Here is a 13,061-nt window from a genome sequence, read left to right as displayed (position 1 = left end):
TAAGGCAGAGTCCAAAACTCCTTTTGCACTATTGTCTCCATCCATGCATGCTTTCTAGTTAATTTGGATAAATAACTTGAAAAGCAGTATGTACTGAGTAACACCCTTCATTTGATAATGTTTGGTTATAAAAATAGGAGGGTAACCTAATGGGTAAAGAGTAAAATTAAGTGATCTTCCAATTGTAGCCTATGTCAGGTATCTGAAAAGTAAAAGTTCTGAACTTCTTGAGATGGCACAACTGTTTAAATTTATGATCAGGAGTCCAGATGTAAATCTTGAGAGTATATTGAGTAAGAAGCTTTTCTCCAGTAACTGTTCTGTTAAAAAGTGGAGAGAGAAATGGGGAAGAAAAACAGTGCAACTTGCCTTGAAATATTTAGTGTAACTGATTTTCATAAAAGCCTAAGATATCATCATCAGCCATTGCATATGCATTACGAGCCTTACAACCTTTTCTAAAAAGGCAGACCAAATAGTGTGGGGTGTATATATATAGTGTACATACATTTATTAAAAGATGATTAAATTTACTTCAAATAGTTTAACAAAAAAAAAAAAACTCTGCTTTTCTCATTTTGTAAAATAAAAGGTAAGTCATTTTTTCCTCCTAGTGCTGTGTTGATAACTAACTTGATGGGGAGCAGGTCTGCTTTTATTGCTGGGTAGAGTTTGTTACGCAATGCATTTGCCCCTTGAAGCTGGACTTTTTTTTTATTCTTTCTCCTCTCTTATTTACTCTTAGCCTTCATGTTGAGTATACAAAATATCAGCTTTAAAAGGCTTATCCTAATTAGATGACAGTTTTGTTGAGATATATTTATTGTGCCTGAAACTAAAGTCCTTTCTTACTTTTTTACTTTATTTTTTCCTTTTAATAGGATGCAGGACAGAAGAGATTTGGTGCTATTTCCTGTAATATTTGTGGAATGCTTTATACAGCATCAAATCCAGAGGATGAGACCCAACATCTGCTCTTTCATAACCAGTTCATAAGTGCTGTAAAATACGTGGTAAGAAAACCTCATCTTTTTAAAGAAATAAGTATGATCTCTTACTTGCTGTGTGCTAGTTGTAATTCACATTATATGAAGTCAAATTTTAATTGATTATCATCACAATAGGCCACAAGTCTAATGTTAGAAATAAATGGCTACAGGAGCCACAATAGATGGGCAATATGTCACTTAATCAGTAGGATTGTGGTGCTTCATTTCCTCTGTATTCATTTCCTTAATTAAGTGGGGGGTGGGAGGGTTCAATAACAAGACAAAGTCATGTCACTGTTTGGCAAGTGCTAAATGCAGCTTTCAGAAAAAGGGTGTTTTACAACAGTCGGCTTAATAGCCAGGTACAGAGATGACCATTTGCTATGTAATATTAGGGAACTACTAATTACTTAATCGTTTGTAATTCAAAGAGAGGCTGCTTAGTAGTCCTGTTGATATATAATAATATTTTTTGATGAATTTATAGTATGATTACAATACTTAAATGTTCAAATTGTTACTCCATATCTTCTTTATATGTGCAGTAGCTGGGTTAAACTCAAATTTGAAAAACTTTGTGCAGTTGTAAATATATTGTAAAATCAGCTACTTTATACCAGCTGATATTACAAGGCTACAGGAAATACCTGTTCTGCAATTCTGAAATGCAGCACAGAATCCATAAAGTCTTTTCTTTATCACACATGTTACCTTCAGTACTCTACACTCGAGTAGATAAGACCTCCAGGATAATTGAACTGAGGCCACCAATTCATTTCATGTAGGTACCAAATGCGTGACTCTTAAATCCTGAGCACAGGATTATCCTATGATTTATAAACACGATGCATCTTCATAGGTAATACGTTTGAAACCATATGGTAGTTCTCGTGTTTGTTCTGATCTTAGTTAGCTTTTGCTGACTAATCCCACCATCGTAAAAGATCTTCTCCAATGTGCTTCCAATCAGAAAGCTGTTACGTGGTGATGGCAACATACATTGAATGTTCCTCATCTTACTCCTTTCTGCATATTTTTCTCCTCCCCCCACAAACATTTTAAGCTCTCAAAGTAAGGGAAGAGGTAAAGTCACAGAAGGTGGTGCTGATTGTTTGGAGCAGGAGCTGACAGGCGATATCCGTAGTCAGTGAACCCGCTAGCTCTGCGTGGCGGGAGGAGGCTGCAGTGAAGTTTCAGGGCTTTGGAGGTTGGAGCAGCTTGGATCTCTCTCTTTTATGTGTGTTTAGAGTAACAACATGAGCAGGCTACTTTAAAGCAATTGTTTACAACTTCATACAAAACTTAGGGATAATTTCTAAAGAAACATCCACTGTTTTCGCAGCCCTTGGGCATCTTTTTAAAGATATCAAAGTTTGGACTCGAACAAATTTGTTTTGTCAATTCTGTTTCTCAGATGTGTCAGACTTGGTGCTTCATGAAGACTTCAGTGGCTGCAGAGTGATGCTTTGTGTGGTTGTTCTCACAGAAATTGTAGAGGAAGAGGTGAAGGGAGGAGTTTTGTGAGGTTTTTAAATCCCCCTCTGTTTTATCTGGAAAAAAAGAACATTTCACTCCGTATTTTCCAAATAGGGAAAACACCTTTAGCCATTCTAAATAGACACGTCTTTAACTCTTTTTATTTAACACACATTTGGTTGTTCTTGGTAGATTGTGTTATGGTAGTGTTTATGGTAGACAGGCACATCTGCTCTTGGAAGGCAGTTTGAAATTTTACATGAGCCTCCTTGCCTGTGTCTGTATTTTAATGTTTAGAAATTCGAGACTGGATGCTCCTTATCCGGGTTTTGTTAGAAGGCTTCTGAGGGGGACTTTGGGAGGATGATTTTTGAAGGCATGCTTGTTTTCTCTTTATTTATGCATATATGTGTGTGTGTGTGATTGTGTATATAGTTAGTAAAATGAAATGTTTCTTTCCCTGATAGTGTGTGTTAACAGGGCAGTAGGAGAAGCATGAGATTTAAGAATTTGACTAGGGCAGAGCCTTAGGCGACCTTGTGTAGGTGACTGTACTGGCTCTCTAGATATTAGATTACACATTGACATTATTGTTCATTTGAGGGTGGCTTTGAGGTGTCTCAGAAGCCTCTTTCATTCTCCTGTCAGTCACGTTTGCCTTTCAGTCTTGCTGGGGAGGAGGACTGCTCTGTTGGCTTTTGCTTTTGAGTGTTACCTGCCTTCTTCTTATCTGCCTTGTAGTTGCATTGATGGTTCAGTTCACAGAATCACACACACACACAAAAAAGGACTATATACATGATAATGTGGAGCTTCACTTGCTGTAATCTGTGAAAATGGACTTTTTTAATTTCTGAGCAGCATCTTATACACCTGCATTCAGATGGCTTGTTTGTTTGTTTGTTTTTAAAGTACTGAGTAACCAGAAGATAGTCTTTAGATAAATAACGAATGATTTGCTGTTAGGGTTATTTCATAATTTCTCTTATTTCTTGTAATAGATATATTGTCTTATACATAGAAATTCCAAGTTGCCTTCAGAAGGAAGACAAACAGAGAGATGGTGCCGAGACACTCATCTCTCATCTTGTCGCTGATGTCTCTGTAAGAGACCAAAAAGAAAAAAAACAACTTGCAGGCTTTGAAGAAGGAGAGGGTTTGGGAGATTTCTCCTGTTGTAGGTAAATGTAGGGATCTGGCTTGCTGCCCGTTTGGGGGCTTTCAGGTGTCTGAAAGCAGCAGCAATAGGGCATTCTGGCAGGGACTTGTGCTAGGGTGATTGCATATGCACCCAGTGTTGACTCCAGTGGTGACTTTTTATGGGGTGGGATAAGCAGTTTGATTTTGTTAAAAACCCTGTAACTCTGATGTCAGGGAAGAGCAAGTTAGAGTTCCTGCAGTTTTCTTTTTTGAGAGCACGGTATTAGTTGTAATGAAATTTAGAGTTTGCAAAGCCAAATGCTTCCGGCAGGAAGTGCCTGTGGAACAAGATTAATTTGTCCACATTTCAAGCTCATCCTTTTAATTAGGAATGTCTTCAGTTGAAGAAATTGGCAAAACCTGTTATTTTGGCTAATATTTAATCTGATAAATTGTAATTGGCAGATCTGGTATCATCGAATCCAAGGCCATCTGTGAGATTCTTAAAGTTTTTGAGTTGAAAAAGCAACATGTCATGTCCTGCAAGCTGGAGGTTTATGGAATGTCAGGATTGAAGATGGTGAATTTGAAAGTAACTGAAAAAGACTCCGTATTTTTCTTGGTTGTATTGACTCTAAAATAGATAGATTTCTGCAAAATGGAATTCTCTGATAGTTCAGATCAAGTTTGTACCATTAGTTATTTCAAAGGAATATTAGGTTTAACAGAAGGGCATACTTAACTGGTTACATCCAAGGACTTGAATGCATTGTGCAGTGAAAGTCTCTTTCTTCATATTACATTTGTGGTAATAAAGCAGAGTAACCTTCTTCATTTGTAACCTGATGAAGAAGGTGGGAAGAAGAACTCCATAGGTCTATTACTATGCTAGAGGTTATCAAGGGCAAAAGTGCATAAAATTTGCTAATTATACTTAATTGTTAGGGGAGAATTTCATAAATACCTTTCTTGGTGTAAACAGTGCTAACCATCCTTTTTTGTCTCAAAATTTTTGAGATAAATTAATGTAAAAAATAATCGGCACAGGATTTTTATTTACTTGACAAATAAGGCACGCAGACAAGTCAGAACTGTCACATATAGAAAACTACCAAGTTTTCTACATTTCCTATTTTTACGTAAAGACTTCTAAAACACGAAAGGAATTGGTTGTGCCCTCTAGCTGCTGTTTCGAATGTGGCAGGTGCCCTCTTCTGTGAAATCAAAGTGAAATAGCCTGCCGAGCAGCGAGGGCTGGTGGTGCTGGAGCCGTGCTCAGAGCTGCCTGTGTCCAAACCCCGGTGGTTTCACAGCCTGTTCTCGGGCTGTTTCAGAAAGCTGTAGGGTAAACAGCCATAAAATGCTGTGCTGCCCGTGGGATGAGGCTCTCCTGGCTGTGCTCGCGAGGGGTCTGTGCCCCGAAACTGCTCCTTGCAGGTGGGCTGTGGCTGAGCACGGGCTGCCGCTGTCGGGGAGGGACGTGGGAGCAGCATCCCTTACTCCCGGCCTTGCGGAGCCCGTATCCTGGCAGGAACTGCAGGTTTTCCTGCTTGAAACTTGTGTGCGTTGCAAACAACGGGCATCGTGCTTAACAATAAAATGTATCAGAGGGTGGATATGAACACACGTGAAAAGGGAGGGAGAAGCAGACTTTCTGGCATTAAAGCGGGATGCTCTGAAATGTTCCCTAAACTAATGCTTTTGTTTCTTACCATACGAGTGTCCTTGGCATCTGCGTTAAAGCAAATATTCCTCAGATCACGTGCAAAGTGTTGCTATTAAAGGGTATTTGAGGTACTGCAGACAGCTAACAGGATCAGTGCTAACTGAAGCTGTAGTTTGTCTTCCTTTGTAGCCTTGATATTAAGATATTAAAGGGTCGTGCCAATTCCTATGTGTTATTTCCATGAGCATGCATCGAGCATGAAGCTGAAGAAGCAGATGCTTAGGTTAAAATGTTAGAGTTTCTTTTTTTTGTAATACTTAGATTTGCTTCAATCACAGAGGGCAGTGGCTTTAAGATATCTCTTCCTGATCTGAATTAATTGAACCCAAAACCTTAGATGGGCTTAGGGTTTGGAGAACCTTTGTGAAAAACTTTATGCAAAAACGTGCACTTGTGAATAAGTCCTGAAACTACTTGAATTCGGAAGCTGCCTGTGAATGTGATCAGTGCTCATATTGTTCTAATGATCACTTACGAAAATAGAGAAAAGTAGTAAAGTTATGGATGTTGTTTCTGGATTCCTAATAGATTTGGCATCATTCAGAAATATAACATCCTTAGGTTAGATTTTTAAGCTATTCACAAATATTTTGGGCTTTTAAGCTATTCACAAACTTAATTTTGCAGTGATCCTGAGCAAGCCCAGCCGATTGCCATAACGCAGCATCTTAATTAAGTCAGTTTTGGGTTTGGATGCCCTGCACTGGGAATGCAGCGCTCGGGATACGGTCCCGGCAGGGTTGCCCCTGGCGCCGGAGCGAGGGCTGCGGTTTGGAGCCGGCCGAGGGAAGCCGGAATGCAGGGAACAGCTGGAGAGAGGATAGGGCTGGAGGTCGGAGAGCAGGGAGCCGCGCTCCTTATCCTGCGGGAGGCAGGAGGTGGGACAGGGAAGGGGGAAACCTCTTCTAGCTGGGTGTTGTAACGCTGCTGTCGCTCACCTGCAGACCAGGATATGCAGAGACTGGAATAATAAACCCGGGTGCGCTCTGTGCTGGCGTTCAGAGCAGCTGCAGGAGGGCTGCAGAGCAAGGAGGGCAGGATCGAAACAGTGCCAGTGTCGGGACCACTGACCCCTTGGGACCTGTTGAAATGGATGGTTGGGACCCCTGGCATGCCGGCTGCCGAGCTCCTGCTCCAACAGACCCGGGGCTGGCAGCGGGTAGATGCATTTCTAGAGCTGTTCTCTTCATGTTTTGTTGGGGACAAGCGGGTAAAATCAGTGTAATTGAAACGAAATGCAGATCAAGTATTATAATGCCTGAGTTTGTCTTTTTTTTTTTTCCTTTTTTTCTTTCTTTTTTTGGATAGTGTATTCGGCATTCCCTCTGTGCCAGCTGGTCTTTAGCTGAACATTGCTTTTGTGGGAAGGTCTCAATGAGAATTACTCCATCGATACTGTTTCTTTCAAAGACTTTTTTATTTAAAGTTGCTTTGAGTAAGACTTGTCAAATGAGCCCTCGTAGCGGCTGAGGTTACTTCTGCATTCAGTATTTTTAGGTCCCGTCAAAGCAACTTGAGTTCTGATATCTCTGCCAGTCCCATCTTACTAGATTTAAGTGGCTTTTTTTGTTTTGTTTTTTTCCATGCAGGTACTGCTCATTATTCACCACGAGTGTGGATCTGAAGAAGAGTTAATTACCTCTATTTTTTTGAGTATGTTTAACTTCAGATACACACAACGTAGCCTCCTTCCCCATTAGATTCTTAGAAGGTAGTTATAAAACTTTTTATAGTATCCTTCTTGTGATTTTAATAGTTTTGATCATAACCAAGTAACTATTCCTTACATTTTGGGCAACTGCATGCCAATCAGTTCATTTAGAACCTCCTGGAGGTCTTTCGCATGCCAAACTTTAAAACTGAGTGTGTATTTGTGGAGGTAACTATGTTAAAAAGAAATTTTTAAATAAAACTTAGGGCTTTTTTTTTTCCTTTTTTTTTTTTTCTTCTCCATTCACTGGACTCTGGAAAATAAATATTACATAGGTTTGGAAATTGGTATGTGAGCTGAGTTTGCTATTTCTGCTTTAAAATTCATTTTGCACTGCAGTCCTGGGGGAAAAAAATAAATTGGGAAATGCTAAAGACACTTTCACGTACTGTTTTTAGACAGTTAGGCTGTTGCATCCTGTAATACATGAGATCATGTGTCTGTTGTGTTCATTTAGAAAAGCTAGCTGCAGTTTCCTTCACTAGCCGAGCAACTGCTAAGTAGTTTTAAAGCTTTTGCATAAAGTTCAATGTTTAGAACAATAATGTGTAACTGAATATGTAAATAAATAATAAAAAAAAAAAACTTGTATATGCTTTAGATAAATGTTTGTTTTATTTAGGGCTGGAAAAAGGAGAGGATTTTGGCGGAATACCCAGATGGGAAGATAATAATGGTTCTTCCTGATGACCCAAAGTATGCCCTGAAAAAGGTACGGTGGCAGCAACACCTCGTTTCCCAGGGGATTCGGTGAGGCCGATCCAAGAACATCCTGTGTGACTTACCTGAGGGGAGCAGTGTTTCCACAGGCAGGCCAGGCCTTGCACCCTTAGGCACCGCTCTTGGCTTTGCAGAGAGGATAGGTCTGAGCTGGAACGAAAGCCAGCAGTGGGAATCTGCCAGTGGATTTCTATTGATTTTGTTTCATGTGCGTATTTGCATGTCTGTTAAATATTTAAGGTAATGTAAACATTCTGTTCTATTGAAACATATTGAAACATATTGATGTTGTTACACAGTACGGATACTGCACCGTAAGAGCACCCTCTCTACGTTACATACCATTTTACAAAGAGAGATTCAGGTGAGCATTGGCTTCAGAGACATCTACTTTGCTGCCTTGTCCAAAACCGAGTCAGGTGCCTCGTAACCAGAACTGGGATCTTCCTAAGACTTCCACCTCTGGAGGCCTTCCTGAATCTCGGCCTCTCCTGCAGGGCTTTGCTATCCTTAACATCAGGAGGTTTTCCCTAAATGTCTGAGGGAATTTCTGCACTGCAGTTCAGGCTCGTGAATACAAGATATATCTTACACAGCTGCAGAAAATACCCCTCTTCTCCCCTCTCGAACAGCTTTCACGGGTTTGAACAGCCTGCAGTTGTTTAGCCCTGAGAAGCCTGGAGGACTCCAAGTCTCCAGTCCTTTCCTGAAGCGCTTCATCTAAAACGGGGCGCAGGACTTTGGGGCCCAAGGCCCTGGGTGTGTGTAGCCCCTGCGGGGCCCTGGGCCCGTCTCCCCCCTGTGTAGCCTCACGGCGGGTATTTTAGCTCCTGGTTTGCTGGGGCCAGCGGGTGTTTTCACAGCAGGCCCTAAGAAACCCCCGGACCTTGCCGAAGGCCGCAGCCTGTCGGAGCGAGCAGCTTCCTCTGACACCACGCTGTCGGGAAGCGTTTTATCGGGGATGGGGACGGCGGAACTGGGAATGTCACGGACCAAACCAGTCCTCCCAAAACCCAATGTGGGCACGAGAAGGGCAATGAGGGACGGGGCTTGTTCAGCCCAGACAACCCCGTTGTCTGACAACCTCTATTCCAATTCCCCGTTGGAATAGAGAGAGAGAGAGAGAGGGGGAGATTCAGACTGGCCGCAGGGAGACCCTCCTTCGCTGTGGGGCGCCGGGCCAGGGCAGAGGTTGCCCAGGGGGTTTCGAGCCTCTGTCCCTGGAGGTTTCCAAGGAGGTTTTTCCATGCGGGCAAAGCCCGGAGCAGCCCCTGCCTTTGCGCAGGAGATGGGGCCAGAGGCTCCTGAGAGCCCTTCCTCGCCGGCCGCTCGTCCCTGCAGACCGAGCTCTGTGCTCCACCTGCTAGAAGCCAGATTTTTTTCCTCTTTTTCTGCATTCTTGATTGCACTGTGTTACTAGCTATGCTGAAAAGCAGCAAGCTGTAAAGGTTATAAATTAAACGCCACGAGTCAGGAATTTGAACTGATTCCCAAGCCAGCCCCTTCTGCGCTGCTGACTGGAGCCGCTTTTCCTTAGCCTAGCAGGATTCTCCAAGTTGGTCTGGTGGAAAGAGCAGGTTTCCTCTTGCAGCAGAGGCGTTTGGGGCGGCCACGATGGGCAGCCCTGTGCGCCCTGCACCAGCCCATCCATGTGGGACACGGCCGATCCGCGTGGGACCCAGCGCCCGTCCCGCCTCGGCTCCGGGGGCGTCGCGCCTCCCTCTGCCCATCTCATCCTCTGTTTTAGCCTCTGGTAGGAGTTCAGATCCAATGGGAAGAGACAAGAGGGATCCGCTCTTCTTGCTTCCAGCCAAGCATCACCTGAACGCTGTGTACCTGACCTGCCAGTTAGCCAGGCTAATCCCCGGCCTTGGGAACAGCATTCCCAGTCCTGCAGGGCATTCCTCTAAACCCGTACTTTCCATGCTTAACTCTCCCAAGTGTATATTTATAGGTGTAATTCTCATACGGTGTTTATACTTATTTTGGCAGGTTGAGGAGATCAGAGAGATGGTAGATAATGACTTGGGTTTCCAGCAAGCTCCGCTCATGTGTTACTCCAGAACTAAAACTCTTCTTTTTATTTCGAACGACAAAAAAGTTATTGGCTGCTTAATTGCAGAGCACATCCAGTGGGTAAGTGGTCACAGGGAAGCACTTGGGACGGGAACTCAGGGTGGTGTCTTCAGGAACAGCAGGGTGGGGAGCAGGGTGTGGGGCTGGAGGGGAGCAGGGATGGGGCCGGAGGGGAGCAGGGTGTGGGGCCGGGCTGCCCCACAGCGGCAGGGCGCTCGTCGGCCCCGTGCCCTCCTCGGAGCGCTCCCCTGCGCTCTGCCCGCTGCCCCACAGGAGCTGCAGGCAAGAAGCCGAATAGTCCGGGTCGAGAGAGAGAAGTGCAGGAAAGCTCTCGGCAACGGCAGCTGATAATGATCAGATTTTGTCCATTTTGTCCGTATTTGTCTGATTTAAGATCACAGATAGGGCTTAGAGGGTGTTTTTGGTGTAATCTCTTTCCTTTTACGACCTGCTGTGGTGAAGCTGATCAGAGACAGGAGTGCGGGCAGAGCGGGGCAGCCTTCAGCGCGGGCAGCGCTGGCCGCGCGCCCGCCGCAGCGCGCGCCGCTGCCGCTCGAGCAGCCCCCCGCGTACCGACGCGTGGGCGTCCCTTGCAGGGCTACCGCGTGATAGAGGAGAAGGTGCCCGAGGTGAGCTCGGAGCGGGAGAAGGTCATCTGCGAGCGGCAGAAGGCCTGGTGCTGCTCCACGTGCCCCGAGCCGGCCATCTGCGGCATCAGCCGCATCTGGGTGTTCAGCATGATGCGGCGCCGCAGGGTGGCCTCCCGCATGATCGAGTGCCTCAGGTAAGGCCCGCGCGCCCCTCGGCTGCCCCCTGGAAAATCAGGCAGCGCCAACGGGAGCGCAGGCGCCCGCGCCGCTTGTACCTGGAGCTGGGAAGCTAGCGGCAGTGCGGGAAGCGGGGATGGGGGCCCGGATCTTCCGGATGAAGCCAAAGTGGATTCTTGTCCACAGGGCGGAGTGTCCGTCTTCTCAACCCCCTCTACTTGCAGTTTATCCCCCTCAGTTTGTAGCCTAAGATTTCCTTTGGGCACTTGTAATCACAGCGAGTTCCTTCATGGATAAAGAAGGAGCTGGGACCTGGGCTTTTTTGAACTCCTCATGCAACTTGCACCAAGTTGCCCTGTGTGAACTTTTGTTCTAAAATTTGCTATCAAACACTTAAAATAAACATATGACTAGATTGGGGTTTAAGAAAAAGAGAGAGAAAGGAAGGGACACAGTTGTGTGTTTTGTTTGTCCCCAAACTGCCACGGCAGAGGAAGAGGCCGGGCTAGGGCTGCGCAGCCCTGCCAGCGTTGCGGCAGGGTGACTTTCCGCGGCGAGAAGCGCTCGTTTCCCCAGAGTAACGGCTGGATTCTCCCCGTTCAACAGGAGCAACTTCATCTACGGCTCGTACCTGAGCAAGGAAGAGATCGCCTTCTCCGACCCCACGCCCGACGGGAAGCTCTTTGCCACGCAGTACTGCGGCACCGGCCGCTTCCTCGTGTACAACTTCCTCAACGGGCAGCACCAGCCCTGAGCGTGGGCACAAGCCAGGGCCACTTTTGTTACAGTCAACTCAGGACTGGGAACAACCAAAAGGTTGTGCTATTTTATTAAAACTGTAAACAATGCAGTAGTAGGCTAACTTTGTTTTTTTAAAGAAAGATATTTTATTAACTTTTACAGAAGTTTGATTGTATTTTATCTAGTTAGTCATGTTTACATGCAGCAGAACCTTGCTCCCAGTGGACTGGAGGCCGGAGCGCAGTCTGGCCGGGGGGCTCCCAGGCCCCGCTCTCTGCAGCCGCTCCCGAGTCCCGATCTCGGCAGCTGCTCCAGAGGCTCCGCAGCCGTTCCAGAGGCTCCCGTGTGCCATGGGGCGCTGTGGCGGGTGCCCCCTGTGCTGCTGCCCCCCGGGAGGGGCTGTGGGGCTGCTGCTGGCGCCGCTGCTGCGCTGCGTGTGCGGCACGGGGCTGGGCGGCCGGCCCTTTGATCCGTGTCGCTGCCCTCCACAAAGCTCTCCTCTTTTAAAGGGTTTGTATGTTGAAAAAACTGCTGTGGCCTTTCTCGATCTGTACATACTGTAGATAGTTAAAAATAAAATACTTGATAGCTTTTTCTAAGGTTACTCCGCATTGATGCTCCGTGGGAATGAAGGGTTGGGCAGGGTTGGTGGTGCTGCGCGGGCGGCCGCAGGCACCCGGGGGTCCGGACACGGTGACACTGCCCTGTGCCGGGGAAAGGTCCCTTGTGGCACTTGCCCCCTTGCCGCAGCCGCCCAGGGACAGGCCCGTGCTGCAGTCGTGTTTACAGGGAAAAGGGAGCGGGGTGGTGGAGAGCAGCTGAACACCCTAAGGTGAAACTGGGAAGGCTTAAGCGTGGGTGAAGCTTTTAGTTTAATTGAGGAGCAAAGAGGCAGAACAGCTGCCTGGGTTTCTGTGCACGCTCCCCCAGAGCCTGAGCCTCGCGTGTGAAGGCAGCACTGGGGCCCTGTGCCCGGCCGCGCCGCAGCAGACCCCCGAGGCGCCCACACCCCCCAGGCAGGGGGACAAGGGCTGGGGCTACTGGCAGCCCTGTGGTTTACCCCCTCACAGAATCCCAGAAGGGCCGAGGTTGGAGGCACCTCTAGAGATCATCCCGTCCAGCCCCCCTGCTCCAGCAGGGACACCCAGAGCACGGGGCACAAGGCGGCATCCAGGTGGGTTTGGAAGACCTCCAGAGGAGACTCCACAACCTCCCTGGGCAGCCTGTGGGGAAGAAGTTCTTCCTCACCTGGAGATGGAGCTTCCTGCGTTTCACCTCATGCCCATTGTCCCGTGTCCGCCTGAGCCTCACACGAAGCGCCCAGGCAGGCAGGGCTGCAGGACGGGCCGTGCACTGGCTGAGCTTAGAGGGGCACCTCCTGGCGGGAGCGATGCTCCGTCAGCACGTGCGTTTCTCGGGTGGCAGCACTTCCATGGCTGAAGAGCTGCAGGAATCTTGTGTCCTGCCCAGCCACCTAAATTAACGTTTTAATCTTTTTTTTTTTTTTAAAAAAAAAGGGCAGTCTTAAATGGTAACGTCTTAATATATTCAAATTTAATGAAAGCACATTATAAACATACCATAGCCACAACTGCAGACAGTTTCAGTTCATAAACAATAACATGAGGTAGACTGACTAGTGAAGCTAAATTCACCAAGTTTTTGGTTAAGAAAACTTTACACTAGGAAAGCAACGTCTTTTTAACCCTCTTCCA

General features: G+C 46.3%; 1 protein-coding gene across 2 annotated transcripts in view; it reads left to right on the top strand.

Annotated features, from left to right (window-relative positions):
• ESCO1 (establishment of sister chromatid cohesion N-acetyltransferase 1) overlaps positions 1 to 11,636 on the top strand; it is a 27,169-nt gene extending 15,533 nt beyond the window's left edge. Inside the window, exons 7-11 of one of the 2 annotated variants that reach the window (XM_026035463.1) lie at positions 882 to 1,013; positions 7,665 to 7,754; positions 9,755 to 9,898; positions 10,435 to 10,622; positions 11,212 to 11,636. In XM_026035463.1, coding sequence (XP_025891248.1) covers positions 882 to 1,013; positions 7,665 to 7,754; positions 9,755 to 9,898; positions 10,435 to 10,622; positions 11,212 to 11,359 — 702 coding nt within the window. In that variant the 3' untranslated portion in view covers positions 11,360 to 11,636. Of the gene's footprint in view, positions 1 to 881; positions 1,014 to 6,920; positions 7,043 to 7,664; positions 7,755 to 9,754; positions 9,899 to 10,434; positions 10,623 to 11,211 lie in introns of those variants that run through there. The other variant, XM_026035465.1, reaches the window with a different exon arrangement.
• Positions 11,637 to 13,061: the final 1,425 nt, after the last annotated feature.

Source organism: Nothoprocta perdicaria, unplaced genomic scaffold, assembly GCF_003342845.1.
Source record: "Nothoprocta perdicaria isolate Ctin4 unplaced genomic scaffold, notPer1 scaffold_16, whole genome shotgun sequence".
NCBI lineage: Eukaryota > Metazoa > Chordata > Aves > Tinamiformes > Tinamidae > Nothoprocta > Nothoprocta perdicaria.
The sequence above is the reverse complement of the archived record's forward strand: the minus strand, read 5'-3'. Positions and strand labels throughout refer to the sequence as shown.